This window comes from Meriones unguiculatus, chromosome X, assembly GCF_030254825.1.
Source record: "Meriones unguiculatus strain TT.TT164.6M chromosome X, Bangor_MerUng_6.1, whole genome shotgun sequence".
NCBI classification, from domain to species: Eukaryota; Metazoa; Chordata; class Mammalia; order Rodentia; family Muridae; genus Meriones; species Meriones unguiculatus.
The window spans coordinates 63,999,926-64,023,018 of record NC_083369.1 but is presented as its reverse complement, the minus strand read 5'-3'; the positions used below and the strand labels follow the sequence as shown (position 1 = coordinate 64,023,018).

The window sequence follows — 23,093 nt, the reverse complement described above, 5'->3', positions numbered from 1 at the left end:
TTTTATATTTCCCACTTGGCTAAACACCCTTTGCATTTCTTATCCTAAAAGGACAATTCAAACAACAGTGGTACCTGCCAAAATCTCTTCCTAGGACTTACACACACACACACACACACACACGTGTGTGTGTGTGTGTGTGTGTGTGTGTGTGTGAGAGAGAGAGAGAGAGAGAGAGAGAGAGAGAGAGAGAGAGAGAGAGAGCTTTCCTTTGGCTTTATATTTTGACCCATCAAAACAGCGGTACAGAGCTTCAACTCAGAGCACCTCTGCCACTGATGAGCACAGCCCCGTAGGCAAGAACAATTCCCTTCTTTACATGAATCACTATTCCATTCTGGTTGTATTTCAGAGCCCATTTACCATCTTTTCACATGTGATGGACCTAGTGATGTGTTTCCAATAGAGGGGTGCTGCGTATAAGAACATCTTATGCCAGTAGCTTGGTAACATCCCAGGTCTTTTTACCCAGTGGGTAATTTTGTTCCTCTTGCAGTTTGAATCTGAATTGAGGGAAAAAAATATACTGAAAACATTGTTTGGTGAAAACAATGAACAATCGTTTTTCCTGACCACTGGAAAAAATATTTTTATGCCTGCAGGAGATCAAGTCCAAACACTTGGTATTTCTGGAATCCCAGGACCCAAGGGATATCCTGGAGAATTCAGTTTTAAAGGTACTGCTAAGATAATTTTGCCCATATCTCACAAATGCTTCAGAACTGAGGACTAGATGTAATTTTGGAGACCAGTCCTCAGTTCTTCAATTTCCATCCAGTGGATACCTATAGCTTTCCCATGCAAACTGATAAGCACACAGATAAGGACCTTTAGCATGGTGTGCCCCAAAAAAACCTTAGTTTACATATTTTTATTTAAACATTTCTGGACAAACATCTCAGTTCTTCATTCTTTGCTTCTGGAAGGAACTCAGCAAAAGTCTACTTAATTTTCAGTTGGTGAAAGCTTCTAAATACAAAACAACTGCCGTAATTTTTCCCAGGTTTCTTCATTGAATCAAGTTCCTTCAACATTTCAAACTGCTTTCACTTTCCTACTCATATTTTCCCATGGAGGAGAACAATTCTAGAAATAGAGACTAATCAGTCAGTCTTTTTTTTTTTTTTTTTTGCTCTTATAGGGGTAAAGGGGAAAGATGGACTAATTGGCGAAAGAGGTTACCCAGGAAAAAAAGGTGAAGATGGAAGAGTTGCTACTGCTGGAGATCCTGGCCTTCCTGTCTCCCCAGGTACCATGCTGCTTGAAAATTTTACTCTGAAGAAGTTGAGATTAGCTTCAGAATAGCTATACCCTATTCTGAATATCCATCTTGGTTTCACATTTAGGACTTCAAGGGATTTCAGGTATGAATGGAGACCCTGGCTTCCCAAGTTCCTCTAGCCATCTGGGGTTTATTGGACTCCCTGGACCCCCTGTCTTAATAGGATCTAAAGGTATGTGTATTTGTTAGCACGAAATGAGAGTGTCTTTTCTTCAAAAACAGATAGGAACTACTTTATCTTAGAATGTAGCAGCTAGCCTCAAGCCATGCTGAGAGTGAGGTGTTTTATGAGGATTCATGATAAAGAAGAAAGTAGAATGAGCTAGAGAGATGGCTCAGTGGTTAAGAGCACTTTTTTGTATTTTGTTTTTGTTTGTTTGTTTGTTTTTCACAGAAGACGTGAATTTGATTCCTAGCATCTACAAGGTTGGTCACAGCCATCTATAGCTCCAGTTCTAGGTGATCCAATGCCCACTTGTAGCCACCATAGGCACCAGGCCCTTCTGTAGTACACAGCTGCACATGCAGAAAATATTCTCATACACATAAAATAAAATAGTAAAAATAAAAATCTTTATTTAGAAAAAAACATAAAAGGAAAGTTAACAAATATGAATGGGAATAGAAAAATGTTGGAGCCACCAAGAAAAGAACTAACAAGAAAGACATTAATTTTCCATTACTATAATATAATCCCTGTGGTTAATTACTTAGAAAGAAAATAGATTTAGCTTACGGTTTTTGAGGCTGTAATTCCAAACAGCTATGGCATTGACTTTAAGGAGGATCCTAACTATATCACCTCATGACATTGCCATCTATGTCATCTCATGGGGCATGAGGGATGGCATCATGACATATTATGAGAGAGAGAGTCAGACAGATAGACACACAGAGACAAAGGAGAAATCACAAGTCAACAGAAAGCCATAGTGAGAAGTAGGGCTGGTCATACTCTTCTGTAACAATTCATGTCTCTGGGAACTCAGGGTCCATGAGAACTACCTTATTCCTCTTTTGGGGAACACCCCAGTGACAAAACCAACTTCCACTAAACCTCACCTTTTAAAGATCCCACCACCGCCGAATGTCATCACACTGAAGACTTTAGGGAACACATTAAAACCATATTCAAGTGTAATTGTTAATGCTGTCAATCTAATAATATCTAGAATCACATAGGAGATGAGCTTTGGGGATACCTTTTAAGGGATGATTTAAGTTAGGCTAGCCTCTGGATATGCCTGCAAGGAATTATCTACATTGGGGTAATTGAGGTAGGTAGGTCCTCCTTAACTATAGGAAGTACCATTCCATTTGCTGGGGTCATGGACTGAATAAAATAGGAGAAAGTGAGCTGAGTCTCAGCATTCATTACCATCTGCCTTATGACAATGGGTACCATATAACTCCCTGCCTCCTCGGGTCTTTGCAGCCATGTTTTCCTCAAGGTGATAAATGGTACCTTCAATTTGCAAGCCAAAATAAGCCTTTCCTTTTTAAGATGCTTGTGTTAAGTATCTGATCACAGAAATGAGAAATGTGATTACTATGTAAAGCCACAGCAGAAAGTTATTGCATACATTGTCTTTTCCTGCTTTAATGATAGATCAGTAAGTTTCTAGACCCAGTTTCTGGGAGAAGGCAACTCAACTTCCTGGCATTGCTATTCTTACATTCTATTAAAAATACCTATTGTGGGGAACCATGGATATAGCTCATTTGATAGAGTAAATGTCCAGCGTATACAAAGCCCTATGTTCAATCTCGAGCACTGCATAAACAGGAGTGACGACAAACAACTATAATCTCTGCACTCTGGATGCAGAGATATAAGCATCCTAGAACATATGAAACTATCTCAAACAAACAGTAACAACAACAATAAATTAAAAAAAAAAGCAGGAAGAGATGTTTATTTGTGCTTGTGATTTTAGAGGTTTTAATCCACAATTGTCACTTGGCTTCATTGTATCTGGACCTGTGGTAAGGAAAGATATCCTGATAGGGAATGTGTTGTAGAGATAAGCTGTTCAGCTCATGGTGATCAGGAAGCAGTAAGTAACCCCCTTTCATGACATGCCTACAATTAACTACTTTCTCCAATTAGGCCCCATTTCATAAGTTCCTCTACAACTCAATAACTCATTAGTTTTGAGTTGTCATTTAATTAATATATTTTTAAAGTCTGAATCATTGCAATTTAACAATTTCCTAAAGGCCCTGTCCTTGAATATACTATAACTAAGAAATAATCCTTCAATACTTAGGCCTTTGAAAAAAAAGCTTAAAAGCTGATTAACTGTCACCTCACTCTTAAAGCTGAAATGGCCTTTATAAGAATCATGAGAACCCAAGATGCAGGGTTGCTATTCAAAACATGAGTCAAGTAATGACTCAATAAAGATCAAGCCATTTCTGATGCTTTCTCTTCTCAGGATTCTGTGGACTTCCTGGTTTACATGGACTTCCAGGAATCAAGGGCACCCATGGTACTCCAGGTAAGAAAAGTCCTGAAGGTTAATGTTGAGGACAGAAAGCTCTTCTAAGCCAGGTATGGTAGTGCATACCTGTAATCCCAGTACTCTGGGAGACAGAGGCAGGTGGATATCTGTGAGTTCAAAGCCAGCCTGGTCTACAAAGTGGGTCCAGGACAGCCAAGGCAATACAGAGAAACCCTGTCACAAAAATACCAAAACAAACAAACAAACAAAAAAGCTCTAGACTCTTGGGAGGAGTTGGCCATGTTCTTGACTGTACTATATCCCTTATCCTGAGACTCAGATCTCCTTACCAGGAATGTGAGGAGTAAAGAAGGTGTTTTGTCTTTCTGTGGGAATGAGCTCTTCTTCCAGGCCACAGGGAAGTCAACTATGCCCGAGGGATGTCTCTCTCTGAGTTCTGTCCCCTCCCTCTGCATTTCTTCCTAGGAGCCAGTATCACTGGTGTTCCTGGGCCTGCTGGCCTGCCTGGTCCCAAAGGGGAAAGGGGAATGCCAGGAATTGTCACTGGAGATCCAGGGAAAAAAGGCTCAAGGGGACAGAAAGGTGACCGAGGTAAGTGAGCCTAACTCAGGCCTTGTAGAAACTGAATGAGGTGTTGGCAGGGGAAGCAGGGTTTAGGATTGATCAGGGCCACATGGTTCAGAAGGTAGACTTGTGCTTCTCTTTACATCTTTGAGAGTCTAAGAGCCCTTAACAATGACTGCTAAGAAATGGATGATAGGCTATTCCTATGGCTCCCCAGCAAAAGTAGTGGGGAGCACTCTACTAAGTGCCCTCTAGCCTCCAGTTCTGATAGCTCTTTCCAACTAAGCTCTGAACCTCTTTTTACATTTGGCTGAAGGATGTGTGCTTCAGGATGAATGCTGCTAAGGAGCAGAGTTTATTTAGTGAGATCTTAACTACAATTTTCTTAGTGCACCATGAGGATAGGATATACCAACTGGTAGACGAAAGCCACGGCTAAGAAAATATTTGTCTCTTAGGGCCAGGCCCCTGGTCTGCATTCTATCACAATAGGTCATGTTTTCATAAACCAAATTCCACCATGATCACAGCTCCCCACACTTCTTGAAGACTTTCTAGATGTTCCTCTCTAAAACTTGCCCAAAATTATGAATGACTTTTCATTCTTCAGCTTCCTTAGCATTGTCCTGAAGAGCTACATGTCTCCCACTATATGTAAAGCTGGAAATGAATGCATTATGACCTCATAGCTAAAATTATGGCCTCTAGGTTCAAATTCCAGTTCTTCCTCTCCCTGAGTTGTATGATACTAAGCAATGAAATTACATACCTGTCTCTCAATGCCAAATAAGCTCTTAGATTTTTTCTTTCTATAAAATGGATATAATAACAAAACTGTCTCAAAGATTTTTCTGAGGTCTCTACTGTAGAATGATTATTAATGTGATGCAAATCATAAATGTAGTATGGCAGCATCTTGTCTTTATCCAGCTATTTATCCAAGTAGTGACACATGGAAACTATGCTTTATTTAATTAGCCTAGAGTACAATGCTGAGCAGTAATTATTCCATCTTAAACCTCCAAATTAGTCTAGCATTCTCCCAGCCAATTTTTCCATCATACTTGCCTTTTTAATAATTTTTTTAGCTCCAGTTCATTTTTCATGATCCTTTTTGGTTCTCTCCTCATGGCTGAATCTCCTACTTCTCCCCTCTCTCTCCTCCCCTCCCTGGACTGGAATGTTCCACCCTATCCTTTCTATTGTTCAGCATTGTCTAGTTAGTGTTTTATTGCCACAACAGAGAACAAATGGTGGTCATGTTTACACAAACTTGAGTCAGGAGATACTTAGAATAAAAATTACAATGCCATGACTAGATTGGAACCAGAGAGTGAGATAAAGAAATCAGCACATGAATGATTAGAAATAAGCTATACACAATGCATAATAAGATTATGCCAAAATTTCCCCATTTAAGTCTAAGTTAGGATAAGTAATAGAATATTTTTCCAAAGTTGCCAAATACACAAGGACTGGACATAGTGATTATAAATATTACCTAATAGTTTTCATAATTGGTATTATTATATAATAGTTCATTATTGAAAGAAAAATAACATTTTATTTGATTAAAAGTGGGAAATTGTAGAAGGAATATCTTGTGTGTTATATGGATACAGCACCTGTGAGTAAGAAATCTGATGGCCTATAGCTTACACAGAAAAAAAGAGGTGGGAAATATGCTAGGCAGAGAGGATTCTGGAAGAGAGCCAGGCATGGGATATTCAGCTGGCAAGATGTAAGGAGAATGGTTGCATGGTACCTGAGCACAGATAACCAGTCATGTGGAAAAACTAAGAATAGTATAAATGGGTTCCACTGAGTTATGAGCTAGTCAGAGAAGAGACTAGCTATATGGACTAGGTATTTGTAAATAATATTTTGAGTCTCATGAGTCATTACTCTGGGAACAGGGAATAGGAGGAACACCCTCCTCCCCACACTGCAACACTCTATCAACAGTAAAGTAATGTGAGTCAAAGAGCATATCTCAGTGCTTAGCAGATGCCCCAGAGACACTGGGCACTATGTTATTGCATATACTACTTGAAAAGTGATATCTGCAGTATATCAACATATTTGGTACTTGAGATTTCACCACATTTTCTGTTTGCATAGTGTATGTATGTTTCCCAGGAACTACATTCACACATTAATTCATTTCCTGTTGCCTTTTGAATTGGAGCATGTGTTGTTTCTGTGTTTAAACTTTTTTTTTTGTCTGTAAAACTTTTTCTTTTGGGGAAACCAGGAGCTTCTCTAGAGGAAGGCTCAAATCTGGGACTGAACCTGTAAAGCAACTGTGGCTTTTTTTCCAGCAGCATAGAAAAGAGGAGACCAGATGAAAGCATATGACATTTTTTTTCTTCTGTTTGTAAATCTTGATTGAATTTCTGGTTATCAAATTATTCATTTACTTTAGCTGACATAAAATCATAATTAAAATTACAGTGAACAGTACACATTGAGATGGATATATTATAGAAATATAATTATGAGAGGCAGCATGTTACAAAGAAAGACATTTAGTGTGGCTCTCTCATTAGATGTTAAAAATATGCAAAACAACCAACATAATGTTTTGGAATGCAAATATTCATGAATAAATTATGATGGAAAGGGAGGATGTGAACACAGAATTTGGGAACGGTTATCTCTGAGAGGAGGGGTGGAGACTGCACACATAATTACCAAGATAATGCCATCCTCATTTTTCTTTAGTGAGACACACAATGGAATACACATGTGTTCATCACACCTGAATTATCCTTCATTGAAAGAATTTGTTTTAAAAAGACTACAGCAATGTCTCTGACATGAACTGATTGGCCTGCTCTTTAATTACCACCCCCTGAGGGGGAAGCAGCATTACCAGGCCACAGAAGATGACAATGCAGCCATTCCTGATGAGATCTGATAGACTAAGATCAGAAAGAAGGAGAGGAGGACCTCCCCTATCAGTGGACTTGGGGAGGGGCATGCATGCAGAGGGTGGAGGAAGGGAGGGATTGGGACTGGAGGAAGGAGAGAACCCCAGGGGGGATACAAAGTGAATAAAGTGTAATTAATAAAGAAAAAAAAAACAAAAAAAGGAAAATTGAAATGAAAGAAGAAAAAAAAAAAAGACTACAGCTTGTATTTTGCCCAACAGAGGAAACTGTTAGTGATTTGGTAGTGGAAGTAAAACAGACTGAGCCTAAGAACATTTCATTCCCTATGCTCACAATACTTTTAGGTAAATGATTTGCAATTGTACTGCTGTGTTCTTACTCACATTACATCTTTAGAGCACTCATTTATGTATTTAGAGTTTCTCAGGTTTCAGCATTGGAATGAGTTAGCAAAATGGTTATTTGGCATTTGAAGCTCCTCATTTAGCACATTTTAGTTTTAATTTTTTAAAAAAAGCTTACAAGCTGTCTCACTAGGTAAAGGTACCTAACTTAAAAGCCTGACAACCTAAATTTCACCACTGAAACCAAAGTAAAGGTTAGAGCACAGACCTAACTCCACAGAGCTGTCCTCTATGCTCCACTTAGGCACTGTGACACCCTCCCCAAACACACAATAATGGTAAGTTGTTTAAAATATGAGATTTTGGTACTACTTTAGGTCAGTAGTATACTTATTTAGTACTTGATAATATATTAATATAAAGTCAAGAAGCAAGAGTCAGATAAAGGATATGCAGGTCTTTAAAAAGCTAAACATGGGGGACCTAGATTTTGTAGGCTGCTCATGCTTACCCTTTATATGTTGTTGTATAGTATTTTGCTTGTTGCTTTTGCGTAATTTCAGCTGGTATAAATACATAAGTTATATGTGCATATACATGTATAAAGCTCTGTTTTCAGGGAAAAAAACATGCAATATATCTTTCTTTTCAGATCCTTACCTCAATGAGAAAGAAAAGTACTTCAGAGAGTCATTATAACACAGCTGATGATACCGCCTTTTTTTTTCTTGTACAGACCTAAAATTAACAAGAGCCTTTTTTTAAAAGCAGCGTTCTCATCTCTACTTCTTGTGATTCAGAGTATTAATGAGCTATTTTTAAACACCCACACTGGCTACTCTACCATCTCTCTTTACTGGTTTACATGGATTCACCAGTTTTTTAAAGATGGATGTAAGACCGGAAATTGGATACTAATATTTGTGGATATTCTCTCTGACACACAAAATGGAATCTCAACCAACAGGTTTTTATCAGGCAGGTTACAGTGAATGTTCTTATTGACTATCCACTAGACTATGCCAGTTAACACATTTATTCCACACTTAGTGTACAGCAGGTACCTCCACATGTGTATAGATAGTTTGGTTGTTTCTCCATCAAGATTACCATGTATATGTAGCACTCATTAAATAAATATTTTGTCATCTGATCAAAGCTTTTGTTTTTAACACATAGTAGAAATTATCCCACAAATCACAAAACATGTAAAGTAGTATGGAAGCCTTAGCAAAGAAGGATTCTATAGATGCTCCAGTACATAACTATATATTTTGGCCAAAGGGGAACAGATATCTAGTACAACGAAATATGTTCAACAGGCAGCTAAGTAGTTCTACTAATATTAGTCACGTATAAAATACTTGTTTTTGTTTTAGCTGTTGTTGTTGTTCTTTGCCTAGAAGTGCCAAAAGAGAGCCAGGGAAATATAGGACACACAGGAGGATCCATAGTACTTTTGCTGCCTCCGTTCTGGATAGTCTGGGTTCAATTGTACAGTATCCATAACTTTTGGACAGCAATAGACAGGACTGGTAGTTAGGAAAGTTTGTTTGACAGACCCGTGTGTTTCATAACAACACTTGGAAAAATCAAATTCCAGCTGCTCAGCCATGCTTTTGTTTATTTCTGATCTGGAGAAAAAAAAACAGCCTGAAATATTTCCATCACCAGTGAACTTGGGAAGCTAGAAATTTCCATAGCTCTGTCCCAATAAAATGAAGCTCCAGCTGGAAAGGAAGAGTCTGAGCCTCATTTACTATTGTCAGCTTGGTGGAGTTAGGATGAATGGAGGAGAGCCCTCTGCTGGTATCCTCTGGTATTGCAGCTACCCCAATAGTTTCCATTTTCTGAGTACACTTGGCCCTTTCCTGGATATGAGAAGCCCACCAAACCTCGTTTTATTTATTCCTTGCAGGTTTCCCAGAACTCCAAGGTCCTGCTCCCCCCCCCCGAGCTCCAGGCATCCACTTGTCCTCAGACAGAGCAGGACAGCCTGGTGACCGAGGGCGGCCAGGCCTAGATGGAAAACGAGGTAAAAATAAGAAGCCCCGAACAGAACTAACTGGCCACCTTATGTTGATGATGGCAAATATGTCGTATATAATGCAGCCCTTTCCCTGTTACTGTACGTGCTTGGACATGCTAGGCCTCAATTTATTTCTTCACATCAAAATTTGAGGGACTAGAATTGGCTGTATTTCTAAAGTGTTTCAAAAAGTCAGGACATGGGGACTCCAAGGACAGCAACAGAGACCCCTGTACTAGGAACGGGCTTTGGCTACCTAATTTCCCTAGGCCTTCAGCAGCTTCTAATCTCCCCACACTTCATTACTCTTCCAATCTTATCCTTAGGCTGCCCAGGCCTGCCAGGCCCTCCAGGTCTCCCTAGGTCATCCTCAGATCAAAGCAACCCTGGAGACCCTAGCTTCCCTGGAATTCCAGGCCTTCAAGGGCTCAAGGGAAACTACAAACCTGTAGGTTTCTTTGGCCTTTCTGGAGATCTAAGACTGAAAGGTAAGTCTTTTCCATCAGCTACAAGGGTCATCAGTCACCAATACACAGTCCAGTGACCCTGAAGAGTTCCACAGATGGTGCTTTTCCTGCCTGGTTTTTCACCATGACCTTCACATCAACATCTGACTTGTCCTTTGGCACTTATCAGGCATGAGAGGGGAGCCTGACCTCATGGGGACTCCTGACAAGGTTGGGCCACCAGGAGTTTTGGGATTTCCTGGGATGAAGGGCCAAAAAGTAAGTCTGGCAAGTTCTAGGCGAAGCCGGAGCTGTAGAAGAAAGGGTTAAAGCATGAGGTCAAGGCTCTTTTAGAAGCCATAATGTCTACCACATCACAAAAGCAACTAGGGCAACATGCTTCCAAATGCAGGAGGTAGTTTCTCTACTTTGGAGATGTCTCTGCCTGCAGTCTATTCCGAGGACTGAAGGTCCTTACTGCTTTGCTATAATGGGTCTCGCCACTCATCTCCCTCTGAATTTCTCTGCATTGCACCTAGACCACTATCCTCATTTTCTCAGTTCAGAAAAGAAGCAAAATTGTCTCTATCCTCAAGGAAAACTCCTAGACATTCAGCCTATCAGCAGCCCTTGAGGGCTGTATCATCTCCCAACATGCCTTGCCTCTCCTCATTTTGCCTCAATTGTGCTGCTAACTCAAGGTCCAAGCCATCGGCCTTTCTCATGTGGCACCTTTCCTCCCCCAACAATATTTTTCACATATAGTTACCAGTAAAAAAAAAAAAAAAAAAAAAAACTTAACCAGACCTGGTTGCACATGTCTTTAATCCCAGCACTCAGTGAGGCAGAGGCAGGTAGATCTCTGTGAATTTGAGGCCAGCCTGTTCTACAAAGAAGTCCAGGACAGCCAAGGCAACACAGAGAAACCATATCTTGAACCCCCCCCCACACACATACACACAAACACACACACACACAAAACAGCAACAAAAACATTCTATTCATGGCATAGAAGTGAATTATGGACCACAAAATCACGTGTGACACCTCCCTCTTCATCCTCATGCCAGCCTGTCTCCTTTACTGTTCAGTTGCCCTCTCAAATATTTTCCCAATTACCCACTTTTTGGCCCCTTCTCTCCTTCATGTCTAGCTCCCTTTTCCTAGTTAGTCCCTCTCTGTTTTTATGTCATATATGTATGTTTATATGTAGCTCATATAACATGATGTTCTCCAGTCATATCCACTTGCTTGTACATGATTTCACTTTTCTTCACTTTTCGCTATGACTGAAGAAAATTCCTTCATGTATAAGTGCCATATTTTCTCTGTCCATTTGTCTGTTAATGGACACTTAGGCTGGTTCCAAACTTTGGCTACTGTGAATAGTACAGGGATGAGCATGGCTGTGCAGGTATCTCTGTGGTACACTGACTTGAAGTCCTGTGAGTATATTACTAGGAATGGTACAGCTAGATCGTATGGCAATTCTAAATTTAGTTTTTTTAAGGAGCTCCAATATTGATTTTCATGATGTCTGCACTAGTTTACATTCTCATCAATACTGTATATGTTTCCTGATGCTTTATTTAAATGTCTAGTTCCTTCTGATACTTCTGATGTTTGAATCATTTCAGTTTAACTGTTGCTGGTTAGGAAAAGCCACTGGTACTTCTAAAGGAGACCGCTTTACCAATACCACCCTATGCTCCTTCCCATTGTCACTACACTATTCATTTCCTTCACAGTCCTTCTTGAAGTATGCATGATGGGGTTAATGGTATTTGCCAAATCAGGCATTATTCATCTTCATCACTAGGCCATAATCTCCATAAAGGTCTATCATTCACTGCTCTAGTCTCATCTCCCAAGACCATGGCAGATAGTAAACACCCAAAAAATACTTGATTAATGGATTAGTAATCAAGTTATTCTATTTGTAAAGTAGCTGACTAAGGTGGGTCTCCTAGATCAGGATGCCAACTGCACCTTTGTAGTTGTATGCATCTCTACAGTAGTACATTCTCCTAGTGCATTCTGACCACCATGTAAGTAAACAACTGCTCCATCTCTGAACCAAGTCTCAGCCTACTATACTTGCAAGAAACATTTCCCATCTGCCTTCCACCTAGTGGATTACATATTGGGCTATAACAGGCCAAAATAAATATGACTTGCCCCCTGCCTTGTCCACAAAGAGCTACCAAGACACTAAGAAGGAGATGGGGAAAGAAGGTACTATTAAGGGTTGTGCGTTCTGTCCTAGAGACATCAAGTGGGAATTGTAAGCACAAAAAGAAAGAGAAACCAGTTGGTTATTGCCAGGCAGAGGAAAGGCCACCTGTGCTCCAACTCTGCTCCAGCCTGACTACTATTTCACCACCTGCCTTCAGGCTTTTCTGGCCCCCAAGGTGCTCCAGGACACTCACCAATTGCCAAAGCTGTCCAGATTCCTCCAGGACCTTTGTGTAGGCTAGATATTGATGGTATCCCTGGCTTCACAGGAGACCCTGGATCTCAAGGCTATATGGGTCTGCAAAGTAAAAATGATACCAGAGAAAGGGGATTTACTGGGAAGTGGAAAGGCCTTGGTTGAGAAGCTGAAGCTGCTAGCTTGACACAGTTCTTAGAAAGTGCCCCTATCAAGCACTCCCCTTGCTGTTTTACAAGGCTCTCATACTCCTTGCCAGGGAAGGGAAAAGCCCAAAAAGCTAATGGGCCAGTTGTTGTTATACTTGTCTTCTGAGAACATGTGCATCTCCCCCCTAGACCCTTTGCCATCTCTAAAGTTTTTTGGAGATAGAAAAGATGTGGCGAATGACAAAGGAAACACACTGTAGTGGAGAAAGCACAGGGCTGGGGACAGAAAATATGGCTTCTAAATCCTAGCTTTGCCCCAGAAGGATAAGCTATTACTCTCCCTGGAACTTCACATGAGTCTAAGGCGAGATAGGCTGGGCCTTTCATATTGAATTCTTCCTTTCCTTATGGATTTTCTTTCCTATGGGTTCCAAGGGTCTAACTGGAATCCCTGGCAAGGATGGCCCTAGTGGGATTCCAGGCCCACCAGGAATCCTTGATAATCCTTGTCTCCATGGGCTACAAGGACCTCCAGGATTTGAAGGTCAGATAATCAAAACTTGGACACTTAGTCAACCATGTGATGAAGTTGCCACTATGAGGGTGCTCACAGATTGAATTCATGTCTGTCTTAGTGTTCTATTGCTATGAAGAGCCACCATGACAAAGGCAACTCTTATGAAAGGTAACATACTGGTGGCATTGTTGTAAGACGTTAGATTATATTTTTGTTGGAGGAATATCAAAGACTTTGGGACTTTGGACTAGAAAAGTAGTTGGATGCTTTAAGCAGAGCTTAATGGGCCACACCAGTAGGAGCATGGAAGGTAGTATTGAATGCAATTTGAACTGTGGGTACCTGGCTAAAGAAGTTTCAGAGGGGAATACTATTAAGTAGCCTAGAGACCATTCATATGATATTTTGGCAAAGAATGTGGTTGCTTTTTGCCATTGTACTAATAAATATGCCTGAGACTAAATTGAAGAGTTTTGAATTAATGGTATTGGCAGAAGAAATTTCAAAATAGCCTAGTATTGACTGTGCTCTGTGGTTGTGATTGCTCTTATGCAGATCTAAATATTTCCTAGCAGCACTAGGAAATATTTTGTTGGAAGCAATTGTAGTGCTCAAGAAGATAAAAAGGTCTTGTTGTTGTTGTTGTTGTTGTTGTTTAAATCCTACTGCTAAATGAAATAAAGAGAGTGACATCAGCAAGACCCCACTTCTCGTAACAACTTCTGTCTTAGTCACTGTTCTGTGACTTTGAAGAGACACCACAACAAAGGCAACTCTGACGAAAGAAAGAATTGGGGGATTACTTACAGTTTCATATGTTTAGTCCATTATTCTCTTGGCATGGAACATGGCAGCAGGAGATAGGTGAGAGATACATCCTGATCTGTAGGCAGAGAGAAAGGGGGGAGGGGAGGGAGACCAACTGACCTTGGGCTTGGTGTGGGCTTTTTAAATGTCCAAGCTTATCCCCAGTGACACACTTCCTCCAACAAGGTTACACCTCCTAATCTTTCTCAAATAGTGCATAAGTGTTCAACTATATGAGCCTATGACGGTCATTCTTATTCAAACCACCACTTTGTTCTTCAACTCTTAATACTTCACAGCTTCCAGCCTATGAAGGAAAGTACTGTATGATTCAAGAAGGCAACAGACTTCTCCAAATTCTTTTCTGGCCTCTCCTCCAGCTGTTTTATTTTTACTTTTTTATTATTTTCAACCAGTATCTTGCTGCATAGCCCAGTTGGCCATCAAACTCACTATGTATCCCAGATTGACTTCAAACTCCTGGTCATCCTGGCTTTGCTTTTCATGCCTTCTTGTCCTATTCTAACATGGATGGAGGAATAGTTCAAGCAATAATGTTGGAGATGAGGCATATCTGATCATTTTTCTACTACTTACTTTCCCTTTTACACTAAGGATCACTTGTCTTTGGTACAGAATACTTCTGAGGCTCAGTAGTAAAATATTGCAGTCTATTGGATAAGAGAGGCAGATGAAGCTTTCTCTTTCTAATCTAATCTTACTTATAATGCTTCTGATTTAGCAGCTAGTTACACCTTATGGGAGACTTCAAGTTTGGGCATGAAGATTCCACTCTACTTACTGTTAGAACCCAAGGCCTGGTATCTGAAGAAGGATAATGGATGGTGTATTCTTTAAAAATGGGAACTAAATAGCTGGGCACTCATGAGTTGCAGTTCTAACTCGATAATATTCTAGCTTTGGCAGCTCAAAGACTCAGTTTCCTCATCTGTACAGAAGGCTGATAATAGTGCCAGCTCCTAGGGACATCAGGATCAAGTGGCTCAACACAAGTATATGATGTGCTTTACACAATATTTCAAAGAATTACTAATGTCATTATCATCTGTACCATTCCTACATTCTTTTATGTTCTTTTTTTCTCAGGAGCTCAGGAGCTAATGTCATTATCATCTGTACCATTCTTACATTCTTTTATGTTCTTTTCTTCTCAGGAGCTCCGGGAAAGCAAGGCTCCTTTGGTACCTTGCTTAGAATGCATGGGCAAAATGTCAGAGTGGGTTATACACTGGTAAAACACAGTCAGTCTGAACAAGTTCCACTGTGCCCCATTGGAATAAGCCAGCTGTGGGTGGGTTACAACTTGCTGTTCATGGAGGGGCAGGAGAAAGCCCATAACCAGGATCTGGAAAAGTATTGGCTCTGACAGCCAGTCCTTGTCACCTGTCCCTACAAGGACTGAGAACTGTTTTTCTTCTCATGGACCTTTAGACACATTGCTGGGAAGTAGGCCACAAGTACCAGCTAGGTGGTCAAAAAGATTTTGATTCAAATGCTGGTCCTATCACTTCAAAGCCACATGCTCTGGGTAAATCATTCAACCTCTCCAAGCTTTCATCTTCCCTTAATGGCACTGAGCTCTTTCTAGTACCCATCACATAGAGTGGTGTAAGGAATTCATGAATTACCCACTGTAAAATGTATTTAAGCCACCATTAATTGTTAGTGATTAGTGATAACAACAGTACCATGACCTGCAGGGCAGTGATGATTAGCCCAGGATTAATTGCATTAGCAGTAGGTGTGCTAAGTCTTAAATTAGAATTCCATCTATTAAATATTGGTTTTACAAAGCAGGTTAATTAGGGAGTGATTATTCACTTTATCAAAATATTCCCATCATTATTTAACTCCTCTGGTACATTTATGAGACTGTTTGATCCTCACACTCCAGCATGTACAGAAGTCACGGGACTATAGGGAGAGAGCTGTACTGCTCTGAGCAAGCATTTATATGGAAATTCACATCTTCAGCTACTCCAGGCCTTGTGCCCCTGCCCTTAAGCCAGCACTTACCTGATTCTTGCACATCTTCTTGTCCCAGGATTTGCTGGCTCCTGCCTGCCCAGATTCAGCACCATGCCCTTCATCTACTGAAACATCAATGAAGTGTACCACTATGCCAGAAGCAATGATAAATCCTACTGGCTGTCCACAAATGCCCCCATTCCAATGATGCCTGTGGGCCAGACCCAGATTCTCCAGTACATCAGCCACTGCTCTGTATATGAGACACCTTCAAAAGCCATTGCTGTGCACAGCCAGGACATCACCATCCCACAGTGCCCTCTGGGCTGGCAAAGCCTCTGGATCAGTTATTTATTCCTCATGGTGAAGCCTTGAACCATTCTGTCCCTCAGTGGAGAAACATAGATAGAGGGTAGGAGAGAAGAGCTCAGGGAAGGGCCCCTCCCTTTGATCCCAGGCTCAAGGGAAAATGTTTAGAAAATAGAGTTTAACAGGAAGAGAGATGAAGATGTGCATTATAGTTTGTTGCGGTTGTGGGGGGAAGATAGCAATTTGAACCTGGTGTTCTGATCTGAGAACATGAACGAATCACAAGCCAAGGCCCTGCTCTATGTGTTGTTCAATTTTGTCACTACTAAGGGAATGATATAACACACTGTAATGGTAGCTGATACTGAGGGAAATGTTGTCCTCAACTGAGGCCAGCATACAATTTTACTGATGAGGCCGAACATAACATTCACTGCATTGCTGTTTACCTTCCCATATCCAACCAGCTTCTCCTATATCTTTTTGCTATCTCTTTTTAAGGATTGACATGAAAGAATGCAGCATTTATATGGTCGTGTGGTCATTTTGTTGCTTCACCACTTTGTAAAGTTCCTTCACACTTTTCTGTGTGTTTGTGTGTGTGTGAGAGAGAGAGACAGAGACAGAGAGAGGGAGAGAGAGGGTAGTGGCCAGACATGCTGTGTGTCTAGTTAAGAAAGAGAACATCCAAGGACCATGTATGGATATAACCTAGAACCTCCACTCAGATGTAGCCTGTGGTAGCTCAGTAACCAATTGGTTTCCCAAAGTGAGGGGAACAGGGACTATTTCTAACAGGAACTCAATGACTGGCTCTTTGGTCTCCCCACCCCCGAAGGGAGGAGCAGTCCTGTTAGGCCACAGAGGAGGGCTTTGCAGCCAGTCCTGAAGATACCTGATAAAACAGGATCAGATGAATGGGGAGGAGGTCCCCCCTATCAGTGGACTTGGAAAGGGGCACGGTGGAGATGAGGGAGGGAGGGAGGGACTGGGAGGGAATGAGGGATCGGGACACGGCTGGGATACAGAGTTAATAAAATGTAACTGATAAAAAATAATAATAAAAAAAAAATAAAAAAAAAAAAGAAAGAGAACATCTGTAACCCCACAGAGATGATTTGTAACTATCTGGAGATTTTTCTTCAAATGAAATCAGGAGTAAGGCTAAAACAGCTCCCAGGAAAAGTGCAGTGTGAAACTCACTGAAATCTCCTGGGTAGCCAGAACTTCTCTGTGAATCACCAAAGGCCCTGGTGGAATTGCTGCCACCAAAAGCTGAAAGTTTTCATAAGCTTGAATCATCAGCAAAGTGTCACTCTCTGCAAGTTCAGCAAACTGACAGACACATAGTCTGCTAGCCACTTACTGTTGCAGATGAGCATGAAGACCCTCTTTTTGGCAACCTGTACTTTGAGCTCAGTGGAAGGGAGGAGTTTGTGGTTTAGATAGGAGGTCTGGAGGTACACTGACTGGAGACTGTCAGTACACAAGTGGCCTAGGAACTGAATTAAACAATAACAACAAAACCTTTGAAGATTTTGTGTGTGTGTGTGTGTGTGTGTGTGTGTGTGTGTGTGTGGGGGTCACTCTAAAGGGTGTGGCACAGGTTGAAAGTAGAAATAGGTCTAGTGGAGATAATTTCAAGATGAGAACTATTGGGGGATATGCTGTTATAAGAAGAAACATTGGGGAATAAATATTACGACTCCTTCTCAGAGGACAATGCACAGTAAAGGGCTAAAAGCACTTTTAATTTTGAAACTTAAAGCCAACCTTGCTCAGATGTGTATCACTGGGGCCAACAAGATGGCCTATCAGGTAAAGTTACCTGCCACTAATCCTTAGCCTGATCCTCAGACCCAACCCTCACACAAAATAAATACCTGTAATTTAAAATTTGTAAAGATGCATATGCATGTGGAAAACAGGGGAAGATGAAGATAAATCTCATAGAGCTGTGAAGTCTGTGGGACAGGCACAGATAGAGAAACACAGTTTGGAATGTGGTCGCTGATCATGTGGCATGGTTAGGAGGGCACAAAGGAGCCGGAGTAAGGGTGCAGCATCCCACAGCTATTTCAGGGAGGATGGCCAGTGCTTGCCTCCAAAGCCCAGGTTCAACATGCTGGCTAGAAGCTGAGTGATCCCTGGGTCCAGAGTTCTGGAATGGGGAACATATGCAGGAACAGGATGTGGACCACCTCCATGTTGAATTCTCTCACAACTCACACAATCCCCTCCCTTCTGGTTCAGCACACCTCTGCTGGGGCCAAGGGTGGAAGCCAGTCCCTAGTCTCCCCTGGTTCCTGCCTTGAAGACTTTCAAGATACGCCTTTTGTGGAGTGTGGCAGTGCCTGTGGTATGAGCCACTACTTTGCCAACAAGTACAGTTTTTGGCTGACAATGGTGGAGGAGCGATGGCAATTTCAGAAAGAGCCAATGTCTGAGACACTGAAAACTGGGCAGCTCCACTGAAAAAGCCATCATGCAGCCGCTGACCTCCCTACCCACCTCACAACACTTACCTCACAAGTGTGGGCAGTCTGCAAAAGGAAGGCCTCACCGCATTTGCCTGTCAAGTTTTATGTTGGAGTCTCATCTGGACTGGACTACTGCACATTAGTTATCCCAACCCTCAGGCCCAACAGAGAGAACACTGTGCTAGGATTTGCTTTCCTAGTTCCATCAATCTGGTGCTAGTGTTCCATTTAGTTATGTATGCCACCATTTATGGCCACCTCAGAAAGGTATACTAAACTGTCATTTTCTAAGACTGCTAAAGCTCTCCTCATTGCCTTGACCAGGAAGCACAGTATAACAGCTAAGTTATTTCTTTATGACAAGAGATCACCGCACATTATTTGACTCAAACTAGAACTCAAGATTTCTACCCTAAAAGTGTGTCTCTGCCTGAACATCAGAGACAGCTCAAGTCTGCGTAGGGCTAGCCTTCCCTGCTGAAAGCAGCCTATTGTATTGAGACAGGAAGTAAGTAGCATTGGTACCCTATAGCCAGAACTGAGCTGTGATTCCTTCCAGAGTTTAAATTCATGCCCCTGTCACAACTAGGAAAGGCTGAAAGGCCAATGTTTGGTCCTACACAAATAACTGCCTCCTGGTTGGCTTTCTCCACAGCCAGAGAGACAAACAACATTGGCCTGGTCCAAAGTATAACAAAAAAAATGCAATAAATGTGACTGAGCTCACAAAAGGAAATGAGAATCACTTCTCTTTCTTGGCCTAGGGCAGAGAGGTGAATAGATATAGACGTTTTAGTTTTACTTTTAACTCCAGGAACAAAAAGGTAAATCTCAGGTCCCCATTCCTCAGAAATCCCTAGTTACTCCAAATGCAACCCAGATGTGTGCAGGGTGGCAAATTGAAGCTGCAGCATGCTGAGTCCTTGCATTCTAAGGCTATTAGAGACTTTCTGATAAAATGACCATCCAACTACTCTTTCATGGGTAGCCTCTAAAACTATTTGAACATTCTTTTTGAAAAATCTAGCACATACCATTGTTAGCAGACCCTAGGCACAGTCTGAGTTGTCCTTCCATTTAAAGGAATTCCTTTCAATTACCAGTCAAACACACTCAGTTACATTAACATGAAGCACCCCCTTCCAGGTGATTTCACTTTCTTAAGTACTATATAAACTGTGTCAACACAGGCAAAGCATAACCAATATAATCCAAGCTATTGTCATCACTTCCTAGATAAGTAACAAATGGTGTTAGCTTGTACATAGCAAATAAAAGGAATGAAATGTGAACATTTGACTTTTTGAGACTCTTTGAAAAACTTTTCTAATATCTGTTCTCACTAAACTTTATAACAAAACATTGAGACAGGGAGATTTAAACACAATTAAGTCAAAGGGCAGAAAGAGTCTTCTGGTCAACAAACCTACAACATGCTTTGCAGTGAGCACACAACTGCTTTCATCTCTTTCACACACTAGAGTTCAAGAAAGGAGTTTTCATTCTTCAATGGCCTCAGGATCATTTTCTGATAAGTTAAAGGTAGGGAAATATTAAAACCAATACAACGAAATCTTGTGGCTGGAGAGATGGCTTAGCTGTTAGGCGTGCTTGCTGCAAAATCATAAGGACTGGATTTGGGGTCCAACACCCAAATAAAAAAGCCACTATTTCTGTGTATGCCTTAACTCTAGCTTCAAGGGACATGGAGATAGGATGGTGGCTGGGTGTTACTGTCTTCCACCCTAATCAAGACAGATCATGGACAGATCCTCTCACAAAAGATTATATAGAGAATGATAAAGAGGATACCTGATGCCTTTTCAAGCCTCTACCTGTGCATGTGTGAATATATGCAAGTGTGTGTATATTTATATACACAAATATTTAAAAATTAAATCTAAACTATACGTGGGCATATCTTTCATGTGCATATAACTTAAATATGTGCATGTGTTTACATATGTAAAAGGCAAGTCTGTGGAAGGATAAACAAAAATAACCTAGATGTTTTCAAGAGAAGGAAACTGACCTGTGAAAGAAAATGATGTTTTGCTAAATAGCATTTTGTATCTTTTGAATTTTGAACCTATGGAATATATAACATACTGGCAAAAAAAACAAAAAAGGAAAGGAAAGGAAGAAAAAGGAAAAGGAAAAGAAAAAGGTAGAACCTAAGGAGACAAGTGAGATTGTCAGAGCTAACTGAAGATGAAATGCATACCTGTGTGAAACACAAAGTAAGGGGTTGGCAAAAGGAAGACACATAGACAGTGTGGAGAGTTGAGCATATTCCTCTACACATATTCAGCACAGGTAATCTGATGAGCATATGCTTCAAAACTTAAAAAAGGTATTAGTCCTAAAATGTATTATATTTAGTGGACAGATTAAATTCACCACATGATTACTTCTTTCTAAATATATTTATCAACCAAAACAGTATCATTCAAACAATTTATTTAATCTTTCAAACAAACAAACAAAAATATCAATGCCGTAAGTGAGCAATTGGTAAGACCATATCCAGCCCTCCACTTGCTTTCATAAATCAAGTTGTATTACATTATAGCCATGCTCACTCACATACATATTGTCCAGGGCTGCTTTTATAGCACAGAATAGTTAGGACAAAGGCCACCTGGCCTACAAAGCCTAAAATACTATCTATCTACTCCTTTACAGAAAAAGTTTGCTGACCTCTGCTTCAAGTGATCATGGTTTGATTTAAGGATGTGGTGACATCTAGTGAAAGGATCACTAAGGATAGAGACTTTAACCTATTGAATATGTTTCTTCAAACAGGAAGGCAAGAGGTACACATTTGACATTATTTGTTTGACAGATTTTTTGATAAAAATTATAATTAGGTAAACTACATATTCAAATAACTTAACAAGAGTATTTCTCCCTGATTCATTTATTTTATTATTTGAGCAAGGAACAGAGTTCTTCTTAGTATTTAGCCCCAAAGAGGTCACATGTAAAAGAGTGAAGAAGAACACTATAACCATTTCTCATCTTGCTGGTACTTGCATTAAGATGGGAGTTGTGATCTGTATTCCAAATGCCCTCATTTGAGCTGCTGAAGACTTGCTGTTACCATGTAAAACAAACTGGGAAGCAATGGATTCCAAATATTTTTCTTCCTAGATTCCATGATTTTTTTTCTCTTTCTTTTCAGAGACAGGTTGGTGTCATTGATTTCCTATTTTGTTTCATTTCTGAAAAATCATAATTGGCTCAGTCATAATTGCTATTGAGTTTTGATGCTGTTGGCATATCAGGCACTTGCTGACCAAAAAAGTTTTATGTAACAAGTTCATGTTTTTGTGATGCCAGATGGAAGGCAGAAGTTCTCACTATCCTACACACTCAGAATTTCAAAATCTTCCTCCAGGTCAAAGTCCTCCAGTTGTTCAGTAGAGTCTATGAATTCTGTTGGAACATTGAAATGAGAAAGTAGAAAAGCACTGATGTTCTCAATCAAGATACTACCCAGTAACTGCAACTCTGCATGCTTGAATCAATTCACTAAAAGCAAGGTTTGTCTGGAGGAAATCTACAATTAGTACTACTATAAAGTGTTAGCAATTTTATGTAAGACTTAAAAACAACCAGGACTGTTTATATAGGCTTGATCACAGTGATCTATGTTACCCTCTTTGTCTTTTGGCCAGTTTATTTGTTGAGATGAGGTCTTGGGATAGATCTCAAACTAGCCTGGAACTTAGGTTTCTTCAGCCTCATTGTTTTGAGTGATTACAGGTACACAACTACCAACACAAACATCAAGGTACTCTTTGAGATTCCCATGCCTCTGGTTTGTCATTCTAAAACAAATTCTAGGCATCTTTATTTTCCAAAGATAAATTTTTACACTGAGTTAATGTTCTTTTTGTTATCATTTTAAAACCAGCAAGTATCAGCTTCTCCAAAGATCAAAATAATCTGAAGCATTATTCTTTGATCAGACTAGATGAGTAGAAATTTTACTTTTCATAAATGAGCTACAATTACTTTTATCTCAGCAGACATCTGCAACACGTAAGTCTGCCGGCCAAGAGCTTACAAAAACAGTTTACCTGCCCCTGTGGTTGTCACTTCTGGCTTGGCTGGTGGCACAAAGGGAGGCCAGTGTGATGGGTGTTTCTGAACTAATTCAAACATCCTCAAATTCTCCTTTAGAATTTCCTGGGCAGACAAAGAAGTCACTGTAAATACCATGGAGTCACTACACTTCTATGTAGTTGCCAACTCATGAACCTACACCCTGAGCATAACCTTGTAGTTGACAGGCATGAAAAAAGTACCTAGCAAATACATTCATCCTCTACTTGAATCATCTGAAGATATCAGCTGACTTCATTTCCGGCTCCTGTTGACA

The 23,093-nt window shown here is 40.5% G+C and overlaps 2 protein-coding genes across 2 annotated transcripts in view; one reads left to right on the top strand and one right to left on the bottom strand.

The window, feature by feature from the left end:
- Col4a6 (collagen type IV alpha 6 chain) overlaps positions 1 to 18,880 on the top strand; it is a 117,259-nt gene extending 98,379 nt beyond the window's left edge. The window contains 14 exon segments of the mRNA XM_060374652.1: positions 603 to 677; positions 1,142 to 1,249; positions 1,347 to 1,454; positions 3,721 to 3,783; positions 4,213 to 4,338; positions 9,468 to 9,584; positions 9,905 to 10,066; positions 10,215 to 10,303; positions 12,223 to 12,259; positions 12,418 to 12,562; positions 13,030 to 13,148; positions 15,104 to 15,296; positions 15,992 to 16,280; positions 18,480 to 18,880. Coding sequence (XP_060230635.1) covers positions 603 to 677; positions 1,142 to 1,249; positions 1,347 to 1,454; positions 3,721 to 3,783; positions 4,213 to 4,338; positions 9,468 to 9,584; positions 9,905 to 10,066; positions 10,215 to 10,303; positions 12,223 to 12,259; positions 12,418 to 12,562; positions 13,030 to 13,148; positions 15,104 to 15,296; positions 15,992 to 16,280; positions 18,480 to 18,701 — 1,853 coding nt within the window. The 3' untranslated portion in view covers positions 18,702 to 18,880.
- Positions 18,881 to 21,149: 2,269 nt separating this feature from the next.
- Positions 21,150 to 23,093, bottom strand: part of Atg4a (autophagy related 4A cysteine peptidase) — a 54,496-nt gene continuing 52,552 nt past the window's right edge. Inside the window, exons 12-13 of the mRNA XM_060375498.1 lie at positions 22,792 to 22,900; positions 21,150 to 22,144 (exon numbers count right to left, since the gene is read on the bottom strand). Of these exons, the coding sequence (XP_060231481.1) occupies positions 22,074 to 22,144; positions 22,792 to 22,900 (180 nt within the window). The 3' untranslated portion in view covers positions 21,150 to 22,073. The remainder of the gene's footprint in view (positions 22,145 to 22,791; positions 22,901 to 23,093) is intronic.